This window comes from Ptiloglossa arizonensis, chromosome 6 (genome assembly GCF_051014685.1).
Source record: "Ptiloglossa arizonensis isolate GNS036 chromosome 6, iyPtiAriz1_principal, whole genome shotgun sequence".
Taxonomy (NCBI): domain Eukaryota; kingdom Metazoa; phylum Arthropoda; class Insecta; order Hymenoptera; family Colletidae; genus Ptiloglossa; species Ptiloglossa arizonensis.
In genome coordinates, this window is record NC_135053.1 from 11875665 (window position 1) to 11899335 (window position 23671).

Here is a 23671-nt window from a genome sequence, read left to right on the forward strand (position 1 = left end):
AATGGAGTGCGCAATTTGCCGCGTGTACCCCGAAAGGAAACTTTTGTGACCGGCGTACAAAGGTGAGGCGGTGGCTGATTGGCGAAAGATTAATGGCTGGTAAAATGAATGCAAATTCGTGTAGAGAGAGAGGACGATCCGCGCCAGTGCCGAGGTTTAAGAAAATGTGGTCTGCGTTTAAACACGAACAAGTTGGATCGATCCTCGACGAAACCCTCTAATATCGGATAAAGTGTTCCGGTTTAACCGATTAATAGTTTTCTTTCTCTTTTAAAGAACACGAAGAAGTCCACGATTTCTAGAGAGGTGTCTCGATAATCGTGGTGCAATTGGAAAAGGGGAGGTAAAATTCTACGTGAAAAAATCAGTCGAATTTTCCAATCTCCTTTCAATTAACGTTGTTATTCATTCAAGATCGTTCCAAGTTCACATTGTAGATAGTTGAATTTATCTTGATTCGCACTACGATACTGCATTATAAAGATCAACGTATTAATAACAAACGACGACGATCTTGGTAACTAAAAAAGAACGATCATGAGAGAAAAAGAAACACGAATGGTAATATTCGACGCTACGAATCAAACAATTTTATCTCAATGATATCAAGAGTTAAAAGACAAACGAAACATCCTGTGCAATACAAATAGAAAAGTACAGAGATTTTCTAAAAGTACGATCTTCTATGAGATAATTTCACATTTTCCAATTATTCTTTTTGCATAGAATTACACCATACCCGGTTACACGTAATTACCGACACACCCCGTATATTCTGTTGGCATCAAGAAACACACCTACACACGCTCGCGGGAAACAACAGTGGCTCGTTGTGGAATTTTCCGAGGAGAATAAAAAAAAAAAAAAAATAATAATTTCACCGTGGTTATGTCGTTCCGTATCTGGGAGTTGCTCTCCTCGCTGAACCAGCGTTATATTCTATTACCTGGCGTCAAAGAGAACACGTACTACGCGTAGAGAAACAGTAGATAACCGTGGAATTGTCCGAGAAAAAATGAAAAAATTCCCCGGTCGTATCGGTCCGGCGAGTTTCATTCGGAATTTTCTACGTTACGCGGAAGAGTACCGTAACCCGGGCTGAATACGGCGAAAAATTTATTTTGCAGTTTAATATCGTATCGCGCTCGGTCGTTCCACGATCACTTCGCGAAACAGTCTTTAACCTTAAGGGGGAACACCGCTGCGAGACGTTGAAAATAGAGGAAATTTCGCGTATTCTTTATCCAAGTAGCTCCCAAATGAAAAATCGTAGCGTTTTTCCGAGAATACGAACACAACTTCCGGTTTCAGAGAACACAAACGTAAACCCAGTATGGGTTACTAAAAGAAATAACTATAGCGTGCTCTATTTTATTTTATATTTTATTTTTCGAGAAGAGGTACATCGTTCTTACTAGAACTCAAGTGCAGAATATTAGATGCAATTTTCCCGAATCCCCTAATTCTTTTCAACTTAAGTAAACTCTTCAAGTACTCCCAGAACCTCTTCGACGCATAGACCTCGGGTATATTTCTCCTAAGAGATTTGGAATAATTATTTTATTCTTCTAAGAGATTAGAAGTATTTTATTTTCAACATTTTCAATTTTATCGTTCGCAACATTCCGTGAAAAACCACGCGTTCGTGGATCGAGACTCTTCGTTGGACTATTCTCCGATCGCGGTACAATCTCTTCCACTTTGGTCGTTCCACCGTTACGGAGTCGTCTGTCGAGAGAAGAATTTTGGCAACGGTTCGAGGGTGGTCGTTCCCAGAAGAGAATGGTAATGGAGATCACTCTGCAACACGCGTCGATCCGTTTCAGGTGGGACTATCGCGCGAAAGCGCGCAGTAGGTATCTCGCGTTCGCTCGGTTGCAACGCCTTGAACGTAGTCCGCGTAACAGCTCGAATTATGTTACCAACGACGCTGGTACACGGCCGGCTATCGCAAGAAGCGTAATTAAGAGCAGATCTGGCTCTCTCGTGTTCCCAGTTTTGCCGTCTGCCGCTCGTAAAATCGTAGCCAGCTGCGAAACGCGAATACCTACCTACCTATCTACCTACCAGTCGTCTATAAATCGCGAGTCGGTCGGACCACGGGATTCCCCTATAGAGAAAATCGAACGTGACAGTACGAGACGAAGCAACGACTCTCTTATCGCTCTCGACGAGACTTTCGATCGCGTTTCAACCTTCGAAGCATCGATCCTATGCTCGGTTTCGAGTTATCTCGTATTTGCTCGCGGTGAGTTTCCCAAGACGAATTGAACGTTGCTCGGGTTTAAATACACGGAACGTGGGAATTGCCTCTCTTGACCTCCGACTCGTGGTAACGAGACCAAACACGAATATTTTTAGGGTGTAACGAGACAAAGTAGGTAGAAGTAGCGAAACGTTCGATAAAGGAAAGGCCAATTTGTAGCATTGTCTCGTTATAAGTTATCCATTTACGACGAATCAGTCTTCTAGTTCTTAGTTCTTCTGTTCTTTTCCACGACGAGTACGACAGACTGGAAGGGTTGCTCGAGTTTCAGTGGTTTCGATTGTATAGGGAAATATAAATGTGTTTTTTTTTTAAGGAAAGGTAATTTAAATTTAATTTAAGTTTCTTGGAAAAAATGTAGAACCTGGGCATTTTTTCTTGGAGAAAAATGCTAATCGCTGATTGGTGCGTCGATCGTCAAAATACTATACGAAACGTAACAGAAAAAGCGAATTGGACTCGATCAAGAAACACTCGACAAGATCACCGTAAAAGACGTAACGCTGTCAATTTTGTATCGTTCGAACCCCGTTTGTTTCAAACGTTTCTATCGAAGTTAATCGTATTCGAACTCGATCGATTTACTTTAATATTCACCGGAGATTAATTTCCCTCGACGCCAAGTGGAGTACAAATGGGAAAGTATTTTCCATTAAGCAACTATTACTTCGCTCGACGCGCTATAAATATCACGAGTCTGACTCGTGGAACAAAAATCGGGCCACGTGTACCAAAAAATGATACAGTATTTCGCATTTCGTAACCGTTCTCGTACAACACCGGCCCGTTTGGATTTCGTCTAGCTAAATTGTACGACAAGGGGTTAACAAACGATTCGAAACGTCTTCCTCGCGATACGAGGCGAGAATATCCAGTCACCGCGTACGCTCCACGCGAGAAAGGAAAGTAATATACATTCGAGTTCGCACGGTCTTATTTTCCGTGCATCCTCCTCTTTTTTCCTCCTCGACAACTTTACGAAGTTCTAGACGCCCCATTTACAAGCCTTTATCGTTTCTTTGCGTATGCAACGCGTGTCCAACAAGTAACGAGACCGATCTCGTCTGGTAACATTGTACGAACACTGTCTTGCTGTTTTCCAGGGTTGAGAGTTTCTCGAAACAACGCGTTACGAAAATGGGACGCTAAGGTGTCGAATGGCGTCGTTGAAATCGATGCTTATTCGCTTTTTCGATAATACAGTGTCACGAGGAATTCGTGCAATAAAGATGCAAAATGAAATTCAGTATCTCGAGTTACTTGAAAGAGTGACAGGGAACTTTCGAAAATTGAAAGCAATTTGGAAGTTTAAACGCGATTTAAGTGAATCTACTAGTTTTAGCAAAGAAACCATTGAGTTGTTCGGAAAGTCATTTTGTTTCTTTTGGTAAAAATGAAACACGATTTTTTTAGGGCGTGTAAACATTTTATTAAATTATATATTCTCCATTTTGGAAAACGAAATGACTTTCCGAACAATTCGAATATAGTATATAAATTATTTATACAGTGAAAACACTTTCTTAGAGAAAATACGAGTTTATAGATTATCTTTGAAATCGTGAATACCTTGAAATCGCGTTAGATATGGAAAGAAAGGTTTAATGGAAATTTGACTTCGAGAGTTAAAAACCATCTGAAAATACGTCATTTTGGAACCGTGAGCAACATTCAGAAGATTGTAACCGATCGACCGAGGGCAATTTACCAAGAGTGGAAACAACGTTCGATTGTCCGGTATATGGGAAATCCTATATCAACAACCGATCATGATTACTCGCATGTGCAATCGCTATTGAACGTTTCACCTCCGGAACGTCGACCCTATGAAATTAGATTCGGTATTTGCGCATAATGTACTCGACGTTCACTGTAATATCCCCCGAAATTCCCTTACTTTTTCATTCAAACTTACCCAGAACACCATCGACGCGTGATTCTATTCTCTGGCAAAAATTCCACGGCACGTTGTATCAATTCGATTGTGAATAACACGGATAATTTTTCTAACACGGTAAATGCATCGATAATGTACAATTTAATTATTAAATTAAAAGTTTCGCATCTACTGTACGTTAAAATGGAACCAACACCGTAATGAACATACATTAACAATGCTAGACATTCAATACATAAAAATTCAATGGTCGTTCGTACTTAGTTCCATTACTATACATTCCTTTACATTTTCAATTTCGTATTTTTCTATTTACAATTCATTCTACCACTGAGTACTTGACCGAGGAAAGACACGAACGAACTCCGGATTTGATCACCGTAGTACACACGAAACCTCGCCTTTTTGTATCACAAAATACAATTAATTGTACATTAATTAATCCATAAGCGTTCGTTCGTTTTACTTAATGAACAGCAAGTACAATTCAGCGTCTCGATAAAATACGCGACGAGGTACGAACGAAAAGCACGAACCGACTCCGGATTTGATCACCGTAGTACACACGAAACCTCGCCTTTTTGTATTACAAAATACAATTAATTGTACATTAATTAATCCATAAGCGTTGGTTCGTTTTACTTAATGAACAGCAAGTACAATTGAGCGTCTCGATAAAATACGCGACGATGTACAAACACACGGTAACGTTGCATCGTCAAGAAGGGAGGAATGCTCTTTAAGCTACGAAGCAGCACCGAAACGTGTGTCGTTTCCAACACGTTGCCCCCCAACCACCCAACCCCCCTGCACCGGGAATCCCCGTAACGTTACATTCCTGATAATACGAAGTGCTGTAATTTTAATAAGGGACACTCACCCTCCCCTCTCGTCGCCTCGTGCCAGTTTCCGTACGCCTTTTGTCCCCGGTCGTGCTAATTTCGACGGTGGCAAAACTGTGTAACCCTAATTAAACCGGCGGCGTTTAAATTTCGCGATTGCGGGCAAAAGCCCTCGCGCTCGACGTCGCTACCTATACACAATGCATCCTCGTCGGGGCGAACGGGGTTAATTAGCGTTTATAGCGACGACGAACGAAACTTCAATTTCGCGAAATCGTATAAACTGATTAAAAGTTCGGGAATGGCTACGGGCCACGACACCGGGCCGGGACGCCCGCGCGTCACCCGGCAATGAGTAATCGAATCATTATCCGCTTCCCGTGACGTGGGCACGGGACTTAGCCGCGGACGTAATTTAAGTTTCGCAATAAACGACGCTCTCGTTTCATCTTCGTCGAGCGTGTTGCGCTCTCGTTCGAACGATGACCGCGAAAACGTCCCACTCGGATGTACACAACTCGCAAGTCATTCGAACTGTCTCGAATCGATTCTGGACGCCCCTGACAGTGAACTTCTCGGGTTAAGAGTCTCTTCGATATAGTCTGTGAGTACAATGTTTCGTTTCGTAGGGACACTATTTACGAAGTTGTCACTATTTACTAGGTTTTTACGATGAAAGAAACGTCAATAAGTTTTGAAGTTTTTCAAGTAAACGACGTTCTCGTTTCCTCTTCATCGACCGTGTTGTGCTCTCGTTCGAACGATGACCGCGAAAACGTCCCACTCGTATCTACGCAACTCGCAAGTCATCGTTCGAACTGTCTCGAATCGATTCTGGACGCCCCTGACAGTGAACTTCTCGGGTTAAGAGTTTCTTCGACATAGTCCGTGAGTACAGTGTTTAGTTGCGTAGGGACACTATTTACTAGATTGCCACTATTTACTAGATTTTTACGATGAAAGAAATGTCAATAAGTTTTGAAGTTTTTCAAGTAAACGACACTCTCGTTTCCTCTTCGTCGATCGTGTCGTTGTGCTCTCGTTCGAACGATGACCGAGAAAATGTCCCACTCGTATCTACACAATTCACAAGTCATCGTTCGAACTGTCTCGAATCGATTCAGGACGCCCGTGACAGTGACCTTCTCGAGTCAAGAGTTGCGTAAGGACTCTATTTACTAGGTTTTTACGATGAAAAATACGTCGATAAGTTTCGACGTTTTTTTCATTGTAAACAAAAATTACTATGTGGGTCCAAAGATCGACACCTACGCGCGAGAAAGTTAACGTTGTGCGTACAGTGGGATCGTTTATTACGAATTCTCGAGTCGCGAGGAAACACTTTCTGCGAACACGTACGCTCGTAGTTGGAGCTGGTACAATAGAAACTCGTATAAAAACTCGCCGCACTTGTTAATCGCGATCGTTCAATTGCGTGCCAATATAAAACCACGTGTGGCAAAACTTGCGCAACAAAAGAGAACTCGAACAATCCCCTACGTTGATTGCTACCGTTCCTCGAACTCCATGCGTTCAATTGGAAAAATATTCGACGATTATTGCGTTCGTGAATTAGAACTCTGTTCGAAAGAGAAACAAAATTTAATTTTTACGCAGATTGTTCCAATAAATGTGAACAGCGATAGTTACGAAGCATAGGGTCGTTCTACGCTTGAAAATGATTTGAAAATACGGAATAGAGAAGAATATAACTCTTCGTTCGTTCTTCCCTCTGATCTCGTTCGAGTCTAATTCTCGGTGGAATTGTTTGTTAAATTTCAGTGGCAAACATGACCCATGAGTAAACGTACTTTCAATCGCTGGAGACTGGAGAATCAAAGGTCCTCCGTATTTCAGTTCTCGATAATTCCATCGCGACGAGAAGATTGGTTATTCCGAGTTAAACACCTTGGCAATGGTGGATATTAGGAGGTACATATTAATTCGTGATTTTTGATATTATAGGCGGAAGCCTCGGTACGGCGCAGGGGTCAAAGAATCAATTATCGAGGGAGAGCTTCGATCGATTAACGAGGCAATATTCTACGGACCGTTATAGAATCTCCCGTTTTTGCATCTCGTTATTTTTTTAACGTATTAATGCCGTATGACGCACACGTGCGTCGTTTAGATTATTTTTCAGGCTACGAATGACGCACACGCGCGTAATTAAAATGTTTGCTGTCCCGTTTCAAAAGAAATGCGTGAAACACTATTGATGGCCCAATTTCACTCCAGAGATATCGTAACAGCTGACTCACGAGTTGGAGCAATCGTGATACCTTCGTAACTTCTATTTCGCGATCATCGACAATGCAGCTGCATCGACGTTGTATCGATAAGATACGATTTCGATGCTTGGCTCGACGATTTAAACGAAAACAGCAGATAACACCAGCTACGCGATACGTTTATTTATGTTCGGTAGAAACCGAGCGAGGGAAAACCTTCTTTCGGTATTCTTTTAGATTTTGCAACGATCACACGTGCTTGTTGTATCAACGATAGAAATAATCTTGATGATCGTTAACAATCGCGCGTTCGAAACGTGTCAATGATTATGCAAAAATACGATCCGATCTCCTCGAAATTTCTTTTAAAAGTATCGATCGATTAAAAGACTCAATTTTTTCGATCCTAAAATTTCACAAAACACTGTGAAACGCACCAGTGTCTCAATTCCATCGGTTCCTCGCAACAGACATCCGTCTTCCGTTTCTAGCCTACTTGGAAATACGTTACGCGATGAACCATCGCGGAGACCAATGTTGTAAATAGAATTTCGTAATGCACGGTGAAAGCTCGATATTGGGAAAAGTTTTCAAAATACTTGGCAGAAGTTCGAGGAATGTTTCCAGTGTACCCGGCCGAGAATCCGAAGTTGACGATGCCCGATGTACTTACAAGTTAGCGGAATACTAGGAAACGGAGAAAGAAAGAAAAAAAAAAAAGAAAAACGAAAGGGGGAACCACCATTGAGCGCGCAAAGTGAAATCCGCTTGTTGGGAGTTGTCCGCGAGCCTCGCTGCGTGCAATATTGGGATAGAAATCTCGGTTCGGTGTTCTTGTTCGCGAACTTCCCGATGAAAGCGTGCAATGTACGCTCGTGCAACACGGGTGGTCCGAAAGGTTTCGGAACGACGCGTTACACCGACTTGCAGAACCGAATGGACGATTTATCGGAACAAGACACAAGGTACACGCGATACGTCCGAACGCAGATACGGTTTAACGATAGGATCGCGAACCGATCGTCGACTCGAACGGTTTACATCGCGTGGATTTTCGTTATTCCGTTTCCCTGAACGACGTAAAACACCGGGAGGGGTTATTCGATGCAAACAGACTGTCCCAACACGCAACTCGTACGTTCTGTTCAAATAGAAATTTCGGAGCTCCGTGTTCGTCGGAGATAGGGAAAATACATTCGATGGCTACCAGTTACACGGAACGTTTACAGAGTTAAACTTAGGATAAACATTTGCTCGGCCAGCAGTCAAGCCCCCCGCGTACAACCTTGCCATAAACGTCGTAAGTTAACGGAAAATATATCTTCCTTGTCCAGCCGTTGTGTGCCGGACGAAATTGAACTACCCGGGCTCGGTGAAAAATCACGTTTTAATACGCCAACCGAAACGAAGAATGTGTATCGAGTGTGTATATTCTAAACATTGTACAACATTGGGGAGTGCTACGATACGTTGTAGCTTGGAAATATATCTTGTGGTGTAATTCAATTTAATTCGTGGAAGATGTAGCTAAGTAACTGGTAAGAAGTATCGAAGAGAATAAAATTCTTTAAATCGGTGTTTAAAGAAATTGTTGGTTATAGTTACGGTGGATTATTCTTGGAGAAAGTTTTACTTCTTCCGTTTTTCACGTATAGGAGATATTTCTTTGATTACTTAGTTAAACATTCGATTTCATTTTTATTCTTTTTTCATTTACAAAATTTTTCGAGAAAGTCACCTTTATATTTATCGTAAATGTAGAATTTCTCCGCTGGTTTGTTTATCGACCGGCAATTTTTTGGAGTTTTTTCTTTTTACGAAAAAATATCGTTTCCTCGATGTCACAATTACGACATGGTGCGTGTCGAAATATGTCGTTCCAGGGGAATCGACAAAGCTATTGCAACTACGTATTTACATAAGTGTCGTTACGACGATTTGAACTACTAATTTCTAGGGAGTTATGGTTCTTAACACGTCCTACTTTTACCTGTAACTCCGGTGCTGTCGTAATACGTCCAGTTTTTATCGGTGAACTTCGTTCCTCCGTGTTGGCGTGGCGAGTATTTGAATCGACGTAGAACTTTTCGCGCGTCGAACGAGACATTTTTCACAAATTCGTCGCCTGGATCGCTAGAGTAGAAGGTCCAATTATCGATATTTTAAGGATCGACTGTAACATTATTGCATGCTTTCTTTTCTTATTCACCGATCAACAGTTCTTCTTATTTGTTATCACTCGATAAATTCGATCGAAGAACAAATTTTCACGACATTCAAAACCTCTACTGCTATTTATAAATTTACTAATTCAACGAAAGCTATTAAGAAACTATATACATTCACCGATAAAAGCTGTATCTATGATAGCTTCTATTGTCTAAAGAATAATATTTTATTACGTAGGAAACTTAAATGTTATAATTATAGTTTCTTCTTGATCCCCTTGTTTTTTTCTGTCGCTAGTAAGAAAGTCGTAGTTTCGTTCTTTTAGTCGACTTAAAATTTGTTATAGCTTCATACAAAATTAATAGCGAAAAAAATTAAGGTTACCCGTTTTGTCGCATCGATTGCACTTATAACAGTGTGTTACATTTTTCTGTGTATAATTTTGTAAAGTTCATACGGTATTTTAAGCAAAACGGTTCAGAACGACGAAAATTGAATATATGGCAATAAACGGATACTTTACATTTTCGGTCAAAACATTTAAACGTCTCGCAATAAATTGTCTATTTGATTATGTTGCAAACGAACTCGGTGCAATAGAAAATTACCATTATTCGGCCGGATCGAATACGAATGTGCATCGACGCGCACCGTACGCGTGGATGGACAATTATTAATGCCTGTCAACCATCGAGGAAACGACGAAACGATATGGTGAGTCGGTCGGTTGACAGGTGATGAGCGGATATCGGATCTATTTGAAATTTCATCACTGTTTTACGCGATTAGGCCGCTTTCGGCGTATGCGTTCTGTATGCACGGCCGTACGTGATTCAACCGACCCACAAAATTGCACCGTAATATCGGCAGCGAACGTTACATTCGCGGGAAAAATATTTTCCGACGGAAATCAATGGCTTCGAATGTCATAAAAGAAATTCCAAACGGTGAAAAATACCGAATTCTTCCCACAATTACAGAGGGTGGAAATTAATGGTTTCGAACGTTTCAAAAAAAATTTTGCACAATGTGAAATACTAAATTTTTCTCACATTTATATGGTATAAAATAAAATTTACGTGAAAAATATTTTCCGAGGGAAATCAGTGGCTTCGTACGTCATAAAAGAATTTTGAAACGGTGAAAAATACCGAATTCTTCCCACAATTACAGAGGGTGGAAATTAATGGTTTCGAACGTTTCAAAAAAAATTCTACACAGTGTAAAATACTAAATTTTTCTCACATTTATATGGTATAAAATAAAATTTACGTGAAAAATATTTTCCGAGGGAAATCAATGACTTTGTAGGTCATAAAAGAAATTCCAAATAGTGAAAAATACCGAATTCTTCCCACAATTACAAAGGGTGGAAATTGATGGCTTTCAATGTTTCGAAAAAAATTCTACACAGCGTGAAATACCAAATTGTTCCCACATTTGTACAATACAAAACACCAAATTCTTCCCACATTTATACGCTACAAAATACCAAATTCTTCCCACAATTATAACGGATGAATATCGAATGCTAGAAAAGAAATTCTGACCTTCAATCTTTTTCCGCGTATCTCTATAATCCTTTTTCTGAAACGTTTGTCTTTTCACTCTGCGTATTGTCCATTGTGTAAATCGTAAAATCGGTCCAGAATCATCGTAGTAGCAGACTCGATCGATTCGACGTACCCCATACGCGAAAATGAAATCGTTAGGCGCTTGGTTGGGTTGCTACACGTTTGTTATTGCCCGGAAAACTTGTTCCGGTATATTTATTCGGAAAAATATTTGCACGATGGCCGAGCGAACTGGCCAATGGTGTACACCGTACACGGAATTACTCTAAACGCAATTTAAATAGTTTCGACGAAATGTTTTCGATTTCGGGAAAAAATAATATTTCGATACAAAATACGGGAAGCTTCGTAAGGTATTCGTGTTTCTATGTTTCCGTTCCGATATATTTACGCGCCTCGTGCAGAGAGGGATCGATTTACGCGAAATATGCACGCCTTGGTGGAAACAATCGCGGAAACATTCTACGGGCGTGTCGTTGAACGTATGGAAAAATGTGGCCGGTGGAATCCAGATCTCGTTAAGTCGCGCGAGGTTTTTCTGCGCCGATCCCTTTTATTTCCATTTTCTCGTTAGAGAAGAAGCCCGTCTCTTTTAGTTCATCGAATCAATCTCCACTCTGGATACTTACCACAATGAAACGTGAAATATGAAAATGAAAACGCGTCCGTTTCGCGTGCCGGTCGCGATGAAGTTTCACCGGCGACAACAATGGCTAACAAGTTACGCATTTATTCATGCAAAATTACCCCACGCGCATCAATTTCGCGCCCCGTTATGCATCGTATTAACTTCCGTATAATAAGAAGTGAAATGTCATTTTATAAATATGCAATTTTCCTTGAAACGTCTGCGAACGAGCAATTAACGCGACACGATAATGCAACGAATAGCAGCGACGCGCCATCGCACTCGGTGACATAATCTATTTTCAACGTGTTTGCGTAACAAGGTATTCCGGGAGTATTAACGATTATCGACGGGATATCGATGAATTAGCAATAAGTGCATAGACGTGTAGCTACGTCGAGACGCGGTTAACGCAGGTGAGAGTACCATGAAATCGAATGTAACGATGAGCTTCGTACGTTCGTTTCTTCTTGCACGCGTTGAATTTAATAAACCCGTGAGAACAATCGTGTTTCTCGATTGGAAAGAGTTTCTCGTTTTTCGAAAGAAGAGTTTGCAATTCTCGAAGATATGTCTCGAGAATATAACATACGCATTCGCAAGGTAATATTCACAGGAAAATTACTCGCTTCGATAATACAAGCTATTAATTTCTAACGTTACGTTCAAATTGATTTGTGACTTTGTTAACTGTACGTAAGTTCACGCATTAATACAAAAAAAAGAGAAATATATTCAAGCGTTCCTGCTTAAATATTCTTTGTCTCGTCGAAAATAGTACGTTTTCTTCGCTGATAAAATTAAAAGAAAAAAAAAATACGATTCGTTCGATATTTCGAATTTCTCTCGGGTGAAATTCGGCTTACGATGGTTATCGATGTTTATCGACAACACAGTCGTCAGCAGCACCTTCGAGGGTTTTCAAAGTTTGCTCTCGTGCTCATAATACGAGACAAATAAACTGCAGTACGCTCGAGAACCGACGCGATCTTCCAATCACGTAGAAGACGTGTACAGGCTAAAACCTTTGAGAGTTCGCGCTGCCTCTGCACTTTTCTTCGCAACTTTTCCCCGGTTGAATTTCTGCAAACACACCTGCATATCTGTTAATTTCCGACCTGCCGCGGGCCAAAGAAAACTTTCGAGCGATGGAGAACGAAATAGCGCAAACACATTTGACACACTTCCTTTGGACGAGACCAGGGAGCGAAATATTTGCCCACGGGCGCACGGTTCAAACGGAAAAATGATAAATCTTTGCGATCCGCGTCTCCTTCGTTCGTTCGTTGAACTATGGCGTTATCGTTGATCGTTCGTATTAAATTTCCATAAAACGATAGCGAACGTTAAGGAAAAGTAATCGGAGCGGAAGAAACCTCTCCGGTTTATCGTGTACTCCGGATCTGAAATCGATGGATCGTGAATTCTTCAAGAAGGCACCGAGTAACTTCGTACGTGAAGAATTTCGTTCCTTTGTAGGAAAAATATTGCCAATCGGGTTTTAATTTTTATCACGGCCGGCACGAAACAACTTTAACAACTTTGTACGGGGTGATTCGATTCCTTTGTGGTGAAATATTATTGCTCAACGAGTTTTAATTTTGATCACAGATGGCACGAAATAACTTTAACTACTTTGTACGAGGAGATTTGATTCCTTTGTGGTGAAATATATTGCTCAACGAGTTTTAATTTTTATCTCAAATGGCACGAAATAACTTTAACCACTTTGTAGGAGGAGATTCGATTCCTTTGTGGTGAACTATTGCTCATCGAGTTTTAATTTCGATCACAGATGTTACGAAATAACTTTAACCACTCGTAGGGGGAGATTTGATTCCTTTGTGGTGAAATATATTTCTCGTCCGGTTTTAATTTCTATTCCAAATGGTACGGTGGTACCTTTATAGGAAATTCGATTCCTTTGTGGTGAAATATTGTTCGTCGTGGTTCAATTTTCATCGCAATAATCAATCCCAAATATTTGGAAGGTAAATACGTTCCTATCGCGTCAAAATATATATTATTTGACGCGAGTCGCGCGACGAATTAATAGTGCGCGACCAATGCACAAAAAGTATGAAATGGAAACACAATATAAGTAAAAGCTTTAGAAGCTACATAAACGCGAAAGTAGATCGTCGAGTGTTGTTCTAAATTTCGTGTATTGAACGAAATGCCTAAATTTGGTGTATTGTGTGTAACAAATTGTACGAAAGCTACAATTCAATGAAAGAAAGGACCATGCGAAGAAAGATCGAAGAAAAGAAGATACAAATGTTAAAATACATATACAGAAAAAAAACAAAAAATATCGTAAAAAAAAAACAATAGACTAATTTACGATCGTCTCTGAAATATCCCTATCCTGGCACATAGCTGATTTCACCGATAACAGAGCGTAAGTCGCAGATTTTAATTACAGATGCAAAATATTGGTAACGAGTTTATTAATATTTTTTCTTTTTTTCTGTCGCGAATCGAACGATCGTTTCAACAAAATTAATACGCGGAACGCGCGTAATCGCGTCATAAAGAACATACGTTCGGCTCCGATACAGATGTACCGTCGGGGTGAGTGCAATTAAACAATTTCCCGGGAGACGGGGCCAATAAAACCGAAAGAAAAATCGTGGGGTAATAGTTTACGAGGAAACAGTCCGCGAACATTTAATTGGATGAACGTCGAATGGGACTGGCGGGAAGAACAAGGGACGAAGAAGGAGGGGGCGACGAACGTCGAGCAACAAATAAAACTTATCAACAAGTCGGCGAGCGCGCGGGGTTGTCGTTGCATCCGGGTGCAATCGATGGTACACGAGGATTTGATTGGATAGGTCGCTCGATTGCATATTGCATCGGACGAATATCGAAATCCCTTGCGCTCAATTAAAACCACGACAGGGTCCGGCTGGAATATCGAATTCACGGAGTTTAAATCGTCGAACACGGAGAAACAGAGGTAGAGGACGCCCGGAAAAGCACTATGGTTCTGTTAATAAAATTAAAAAGAAAAGAAAAACAAGGAATTCGATACGACGCGGATCACGTCCGCGCACACGTCGATTCGCGTCTCTTGATTACCGCTTCTTTCTCTTTCCCCTTGAAACACTGATCGACCATTATAACGATATTTACCGAAACGAGAAATATCTCGCTCGTGATATTTATCACCTTTCGTACGAATAACGTTACCGTGGAAAATGAACGGGACACCGTACGTATTTAATTAAATCCAGCTTTCGATACGAACGAAATTATCGCGCCATTTCTGAGAACGATTCAGCTGCACAGGTTCGAAGACTATAATTAATTTGTGGTTTCGAGAAGTTCGAACTGGACGATCGCGTAACGGAAATATAAATTATTTTGTATTGTAATAATTAGAACGTTACAGGATAGAATACGTCGTGTAAGCAGCAACTGAACGATATTTGCTCGGAATCGTAAAATTCTATAGAAGACCTGGTATCTCTCGATCTGTTTTATGCTCGCTACCGATGAAGTATCAAAGTTTCATTCGATTGGAAAAATTGAAAACCTCGAGCTCCGCGATTCGTTCCCTTCATTGATTTTTGGACGTTACGCGGAGATATATTTCTGGTACGTCGAACGAAATCCGAACTTTCGGTTATCGATATCCTTCTCGTACAATTGGAAGATCAAAAGCTACGAAAGATTCCTCTTTTCGGATACTCGTGGAAATGTTGCGCGCGCTTATTACGATAAAATGTTTCACGTTCCGCGTACCTACCACGCTTCTCGCGTAGAATTTCGATAAATTTTTCTGTTAGAAACGGGAGAAGTTCTCCAATACATAAAATTCGGAGTAAAGCGGAAGTTTGCGCGATCCTCGTGAACTTTCTTTCGAAGGGAGCGAAATTTGAACGACAAAGTGGAAGCTCCGGTTTTCATTCTTGACGGCACCTTTTTTGGTTATGTTTTATTCAATGAAGTATAAAATCCCTCTCCTCTGGAACTCGGAAGAAGCTTCGAGGAAACTGAAGGCGAACTACAACAATGTCCGATTAGAGAACGGCACTTAAATTAGCTGCACGAAATTTCACAAACTTTCCTCGTCGAGTCCGAGATTGAACAATAACTGATTAAAAAATGCTACCGGAACGAGTCGCTCGGTCTCGTATAATTCTGCTCGCCGATATTAAAATTGCGCCGCGGTAACAAACGGTATTCGAGCCAGCTACGTAAAATTACGAATAATAAAGCATAGAAACGCGGCAGTCGAATCGTACGAACACGTACGACTACTTTCGATGTAGAACAGACATATGATAAAAATAACAGAGAATCGAGAATATTAAATGATAAATAATAAATCGCGAGAAAATTGATTTCCTCTTGAAAATCAATATAAGAGATACGTTCGATCGGAGCGTAAGAATTTTTACTCGATACTTCCAACGTTTTGTTCGAAAAAACTCATTTAGAAAAGAAAAAACATCTCTCGTGGACGCAAGCACTCCACTGTTCGCTGTATCGTAATAAAATAAATTAAAAAGAAGAAAGTTACTCGGAGAATCATAGAGAAGATGCTTGCCTAGTCTTCGACAATTTCGTGTCTACGATCGTTAAAAATTATAAACAATTCACGTACAATGAACATAAATTATAAACTCTTCCCGACTGTTCCATTCGATGACAAAACCGATCTGAAAATGAATGTCTTCCAGATCGTGTTGGTCTTGGAACAATTCTATCGTAAATTACGAACGCTCCGACTTTCTTCCTTTGCTCGGAAACCACAGTGCGAAGGAACGAAACGCTCCCGATCCTTTCAGCAGAAAAATTTATGTAGAACAGATGTATGATAAAAATAACAGAGAATCGAGAATATTAAATGATAAATAATAAATCGCGAGAAAATTGATTTCCTCTTGAAAATCAATATAAGAGATACGTTCGATCGGAGCGTAAGATTAAGGGGTTGGTCGCGCGATCCTCGAAATTTGCAGGACCGATAGCTTCCTGGTCCCGAACGAGGCGATAATCGAACAGCGCGCGCGTAAAAGGCTTTGTCTTCGTCGGTGCTCGTATCCCGTGATCGTTGACCCGCGTTCTTCGGGATACGTCCTCGGTATCCGACAAAAGGCGAGGAACGTCGTCGAGGCGGATGGCTCGATTATACGACGCGATCGTGGGATCTCCGCGAGCTAGGCGTTGGATGAAGCGGCGCGATGGTAAATCCGTCTTGTTCCAACGGGATAGATGCACAGGAAGCCGTGAACGAGCCGGGAGAGCTGCATTTGGGACGGACGAGTGCATTCCCTGCCGCGTTCTCGGCGCGCAGCTTTTCGAAGCGTGTGCGGGCTGGCGACCAATACGGCCAGACCGTGCTTCGATGTGCTCGGTTGTCGAAGAGCATTCAACACCGTGGCTCCCACCGGTGGAGATGCCGAAGCGTCGCGACGTCGATGCACACGCTCCTCCGCGTCCTTGTTATCGCGTTACACACCGGCAGGTGGGTAATTTCATCGTGGTACCCACCAGGCACGATGCGCTTACTTCCTTCGTACGTGCACAGGGGAACGCGAAATTCACGCCCCGCTCGGCGTCCAATCGCGCAAAACCTGATTTTTACGCGTAACGCGCGAAACTACCGCAATGATTCCGCGTCGTTAAGATGGTTATTCGACTGTTCGTTAACTACTCGCGACACGGTTCTTGGATGGGTGAAATGGTACTAAACTAGGGGAATTGAAAATAAAGTTTCTCTTCTTATTTATTGTCGCTCGATAAATTCGATCGAAGAAACAATTTTTACGACGTTCAAAATCTCTATTGCTGAATAGCAATAGAATTTATAAATATAGAACCGTTAAGACGGTTCGTTAACTCCTCGCGACACGGTTGTTGGATGGGTGAAATGGTACTAAACTAGGGGAATTGAAAATAAAGTTTCTCTTCTTATTTATTGTCGCTCGATAAATTCGATCGAAGAAACAATTTTTACGACGTTCAAAATCTCTATTGCTGAATAGCAATAGAATTTATAAATATAGAACCGTTAAGACGGTTCGTTAACTCCTCGCGACACGGTTGTTGGATGGGTGAAATGGTACTAAACTAGGTGAACTGAAAATAAAGTTTCTCTTCTTATTTATTGTCGCTCGATAAATTCGATCGAAGAAACAATTTTCACGACGTTCGAAATCTCTATTGTTGAATAGCAATAGAATTTATAAATATATAACTGTTAAGACGGTTCGTTAACTCCTCGCGACAAGGTTGTTGGATGGGTGAAATGGTACTAAACTAGGGGAATTGAAATTAAAGTTTCTCTTCTTATTTATTGTCGCTCGATAAATTCGATCGAAGAAACAATTTTTGCGACGTTCAAAATCTCTATTGCTGAATAGCAATAGAATTTATAAATATATAACTGTTAAGACGGCTCGTTAACTCCTCGCGACAAGGTTGTTGGATGGGTGAAATGGTACTAAACTAGGGGAACTGAAAATAAAGTTTCTTTTCTTATTTATTGTCGCTCGATAAATTCGATCGAAGAAACAATTTTCACGACGTTCAAGACTTCTATTGTTGAATAGCCATAGAATTTATAAATATAGATTCGCTAATTCAATGGAAACCATTAAGGAACTATTAGCGTCACCCATAAAAGTCGTTTCTATGATAGCTTCTATTGTCCAAAGAATAATATTTTATTACGTAGGCAACTTAAATGTTATAATTGTAGTTTCTTCTTTCGCTAATAAGAGAGTCCTAGTTTCGTTCTTTCGGTCGACTCAAAATTTGTTATCACTCTATACAAAATTAATAGTCAAAATAATTAAAAGTTACCCGTTTTGTCGCATCAATTGCACGTTGATTTTTACACTAAACTAGGGGAACTGAAAATACATATTGGTAAGTACAGTAGCGCGAGCTTAGGTAGGTATTCTACTTTGTAATTTTTCTAAAATTTTCTTTTTTTTGTAGTTTTGTTCTCTGAAGAATAAATTCATCTTTTGGATGTACATTTGACAGGAGTGACGAATAGAGCTGTAGTAGCAGCAGTGCGGGCATTCTAGTGTAAAATTAAAAAAAAATTGTTTCTTTTAATTTTATTTCTTGGATGGGTACTTTTCAAAACTACGGTCTAAGTTGGTAATTGCAATAGTGCACGCGTAAGAAGCTATTCTACTTTAGAACTTTGAAAAAATCGACCTCCTTTTTGTATTTTCTCTTTCGCAAGTATACCTTCTTGAAAATGTTTCTGTCATCGGATGTCGTCGGATTGGAAAAAAAATAACGATTCAATAGCGTGTTTTATCTCCTCGAGATTCTTCGCTCCTCGAACTCGTCGAAAACAAGAACAAGAAACGTCGAGTACGAACGAAATAAAAAGAAAAATTCCTAACCCGGATCCTTTCCGTCGAAGCAGTCGGAAGCGTTGGGTATGGCTCCGCGTCAATTAAGCGTGCAAAAAGTGCGTCGATTAAACCTGTACTACCTGGAAAAGGGGAGGCCACACTCCAATGATCGTGACCTTGGGATACGTTGCAAAGGAACGGGTACTTTGTTTGAGACGTGGAACGATCGTAGTCGAAAAATGACGACAAAATAGAATTGTACGGTACATTTACTCTAATATACACCACCGCTCGAAAGTTTCCGGACACGACCGAAACGCTATTAATCCTTGAACTGCCGTAACTTTGTGAAAAATAGTCGTACAATAATCTTCGCAGGGTCATTTTAAAGACGAGAACTTCTACTACTCGTACCCATGGGTCGAATTCCTCCGAGAATCCCTCTTCCATCTGGAAACGATCAAAAAGGAAAGATGGTCTTTTGAAAGAAAATTGGGAAACTTCAAACCGCTTCCAATTGCTTACAAAGCTTGTTACACTTTTAAAATTAATCGGTACTCGAGATGAGGTCAACAGTACACATCAGAAACCATTTGCGTTGTAAATGTAACAAGTAGGACGCGATGGGTCGAGAAAAACCAGAAGAATGCAATAGAGTTAACCGACTTGCCCTTGTCCTCGAGTTACTGAAATTTTTCAAAATGGTTCGACAAATATCTCACACTACGGTATCAGGACTCTAAAAGGACACACCCTTAACCCATCATTAACGAGCACGGGTCCAGAACGATGTATACGGAATATTAACGTCCTCGATGTATATCCGCTGTTCGATCAGTCGCGCGCGTTATCTTTGATCTGGTCCGATTGGTCGACGTTTTATTCGATTATCCCCCCTAGCTACGGCCGCACGGGCCCGCTCGATAATCCGTCTGTCTTGCATTTTACGCTCGACAACAGGGACGTTGGTTAAATAACGAGGCAACCGGATTAACCGCGGTAATCGCGAACGTACAGCGGCGCGTACATTTCGGGCGTGCAACTTGGGTCCGCGTGGGGCGAGGTTAAACGGGGGAGGTTCACGAGTGACGTTCACGATCACGGTTTTCACGAGTCAGATGCAAGGTAGGAGAATGTACGGCGTAATATGCTGGATTACGTTAAACCTTGTAGGTTGCTCGGGGATTGTACCGCGGGTGATTGCGGTGAATGTCTAAACGTTGGCTCAACGTTTTCGTACCTGGATTTTAGATACGGTCGGGTTTCGCTAACTAGTAACTATTTCTTAAGTACAGTATGTTTACCATCTAAGTACACTGTTTTGTTTTGTAATAACTTTAAAATACAACTCTTGATGTTTACCATCGTTTCTTTACCTGCCTGGTGAACTTTACTCGGTTAATGGTACTTTTTAGGGAATATATCACATCGTATATTACACCTATTTACATTGTATATTAACTATTTTTTAAGAACAGTATGTTTACCATCTAAGTACACTGTTTTGTTTTGTAATAACTTTAAAATACAACTCTTGATGTTTACCATCATTTCTTTACCTGCCTGGTGAACTTTACTCGGTTAATGGTATTTTTTAGGGAATATATCACATCGTATATTATTATACATCCTTAACTTTCGTGTATCGAGTATTATACACACTACATTCTTTGCAATAATTTTTAAACGAAACTTTTGAAATTTATCTCTCCTTTCGCGTATCGTTTGTTCAATTAATACCATTGTTTGTGGAAAATTATATCGGCCAAACTTGTGTCTATTGAACAATGCAAGTGGCGATGCATCGTATTTGTAATCTTACTCGAGAAGTTATACAGGGTTATGTATGTAGGCAATAACTGTCTTTTGTAATAAATTTTAAATAAAACTCTCGAAATTTATCTTGTTCTTTTGTATACCGTTTATTCAGTTAACGGCGTTATTTATGGAATACTGTATCAACCAAACGACCGTCTCTGGCTGCGTTGCAAATACGAACGTTTTCGATCACATTTTTTATCGCATCTGAGCATTGCGCAGGTAATTTGTTCAATTTCGTCACGAATGTTTTGCTCGAGCCGTGAATTATCGTCGGCTCGTTAGCGCAGATTCTTTCCCTCGAATAACCTCAATGAGAAAAGGTGCGGTCAAATCGGGGTGGCTAATCGACTTCGCGAGATTCATTATGGAGCGAAGGTGTTCAATAACGACAACTACCAATTTTTCATAAAATTTCATTATCGTGCGCAAATGAACCAACTAAATGTGGAAATCGAAAAAATCCAAGATCGATTTCCCGATCACTTCACCTCTGAAAATTAACTGGTGTGCAGTTTATATTAGAGGCATCATCGAGCCGTTTTTATTTCCAAAATGACGATGACAACGCTATTATCGTTAATATAGAAATATTGCGCAATAAAGACCGTATTTGCAACGTGGTCAGAGGCGGTAATTTGTCAGATACAATATTCCATACGTAACGTAATTAACCGAGTATTTTATAATTCGTTCAGTGCTACGTTGCAGTCGATAAAAAAGACAAATTGAGTGACCAGTAACGAGGTCACATTGAATAAATTTTAAAAACATACACGGTGTCATTTAGAAAACTCAAAGTCACCTTGGTACCTCTACAAATATTAGACATAAGAAATGACAAAGCTCCAAGTATTTCGCTGATACGTAAATTGTAATAACGTAAACCATCGATTTGTCACGCGGTTCGATGGGTCGGACACCATGATCAACTTGTCGAGTACTGAATCGTCTTTTCTCAAAGTCGATGGTTATCCGTAAACATCACACCACCTAAACACCTTCGATGAACCAGAGACACTAGACACAATTTTCCATAATTACCATTCAGATTAACCTTCAGGTGTATTCACACTCGCAACACTACAAACGATAGTTAAACCGTTGAATTCAATCGCGAGATCTCACTCGCACAGATTCCAACGCAGAAAAAAAGAATCACGCGAATAAATTATAACGTCCCTGTTCGGTTGGCACCGGTGAGTCTCACGGCAGCCAACTTGTCAAGTACCGAATCTTTTTTCAAAACGAATCCAAGAACCTTAGTCACAAACCTGCCGGACACCTTCGAGTAACCAGAAACATCGGACACCATTTTCACCAATTACCATTCAAATTAACCTCCAAGTGTACTCGCACTCGGCACATCGCAAAGATCGTAGTTATGATCCCAAATATCGTCCCAGAATCGCACAGATTCCCAACGAAAAAGAAGAAAAAAATCAACATTTGAATAAACGACAATGTTTGCGTCGACTTTAGACGTTAATAAAGCGGTAAAAAAAAAAAACAGAAGAACTCACGAGTTTGTCATCGCGGTTGTTGGCAATAATCGTGAAAGCTCGCGAAGCGTTTACATCGAAAAGCAAACAGCGCCTCGAAAGCGTTCAGTTTCCTTGGACGTCGGCGTCGACGTATCGCGTGACGATGTAAGCAACGTCGTGGTAGGTGGTCGCGCGAAGAAGCGAGGCGGGGTGGGGAGTAGTGGTTAGAAGCCGCGAGCCCAAAACCCGGGTAGAAGTATGTACACAAGCGTAAAAATCAGCCAGCGTGGCGGACCGAAGGCGAACCACTCTCAAGGATTTACCAGCAAACAGATCGAATCTGGTCCTGCTCCTCTCGCTATCCTCGAAGCCCTCAAGGTCGTCCTCGTAATCTTCGTAATCGTCGACCCGCTCCTGCCTCTCTTTCTCGCTGACGTTCCTCGGTAGAGAATTGCCGGTGGTCCTTTGAGCGGCTTGCCTCGCTCTGGCTTGGTTATTGCTACTGAAGAGGACCGCTGGCGGCGGCGGCGTCGACAGCTGAGAACCCTGAAGACGCCTCTGTAGGTATCTGGCCAAGATCGCCTGAACCGCGTCTGTCTCGGCGCCGCCTGGAAGACAGAAATGATGTTGCTCTCGTAATCGGGCCAATACTGTTTGTGTGTGTTTTTTTTGGTTTTTTTTTACAATTTTTTTGGGATCGTAGTTTCTCTCTCTCGCGCGCGTGTACCTTCTCTCTCTCTCTCTCTCTCTCTCGTTTTCTCGCTATCGCTGTTCGATTCTCCTCCTGTTTTAATTCCGCACCGAAAGCGAGGAGTGTGTCTCTAGAGCTCGGTCGGTGTTTTTTTACTCTCGATTTTACTCGTAGATTCGTATGCATGAAATTTTTCATACGCCTCGCTGTGCGCTTCTAAGAGGCCCACCTCTCCGAGTAATAAGCCGGCTTCTTCTCCGTGCTCGAGGTATCTTTCCATTTCTTCGTTTCCGTGCGAGTTTTCGGCGAATTCGTGGGAAAGATTCCGCAGCGAGGATCGTCGTCGTCGTCGTCGTCGCCGCTCGAGGAAACATTTTTCTCCTTGCCCGGTCTTGGGTGCGATGTCCTTCGCTCCGCGGGAGTTTCTAAGATGATCCTCCGCCGTGATTTACGTTTAGAGTGTTATCGTTTTTCTTTCTTTCTCTCTGTTTTATTTCACCCCATTCGCCCTCCCATCTCCACCGTTCGACGAGGAACAACGGTCGGTTGATTTACGCGTTACTATTCGGGGATGTTTTGCGTTACTTCGATTCCTCGGCTTCTTCGCCAAGTCTTATCTCGGACTTGGTGACGCATCGCGCTCTATTTGCCTCCTTGTGTCCTCGGTTAGTCGCGAATCTCGTTTCCGCGGTTTCTGAACGATTCGTTTTGTTTTTTTATTTACCGAGTGTCCAGACTTG

General features: G+C 41.2%; 1 protein-coding gene and 1 long non-coding RNA gene across 2 annotated transcripts in view; both read right to left on the reverse strand.

Annotated features, from left to right (window-relative positions):
• LOC143148383 (uncharacterized) overlaps positions 1-23671 on the reverse strand; it is a 132463-nt gene that overhangs the window by 64583 nt on the left and 44209 nt on the right. The window contains exon 5 of the mRNA XM_076314686.1: positions 22564-22848. Within this exon, the coding sequence (XP_076170801.1) occupies positions 22564-22848 (285 nt within the window). The remainder of the gene's footprint in view (positions 1-22563; positions 22849-23671) is intronic.
• Positions 1636-15613, reverse strand: LOC143147942 (uncharacterized). Its single transcript, XR_012992375.1, has 3 exons — positions 15535-15613; positions 9227-9369; positions 1636-1800 (listed from the first exon to the last, which is right to left on the reverse strand). It is a non-coding gene; the product is annotated as an uncharacterized LOC143147942 (long non-coding RNA).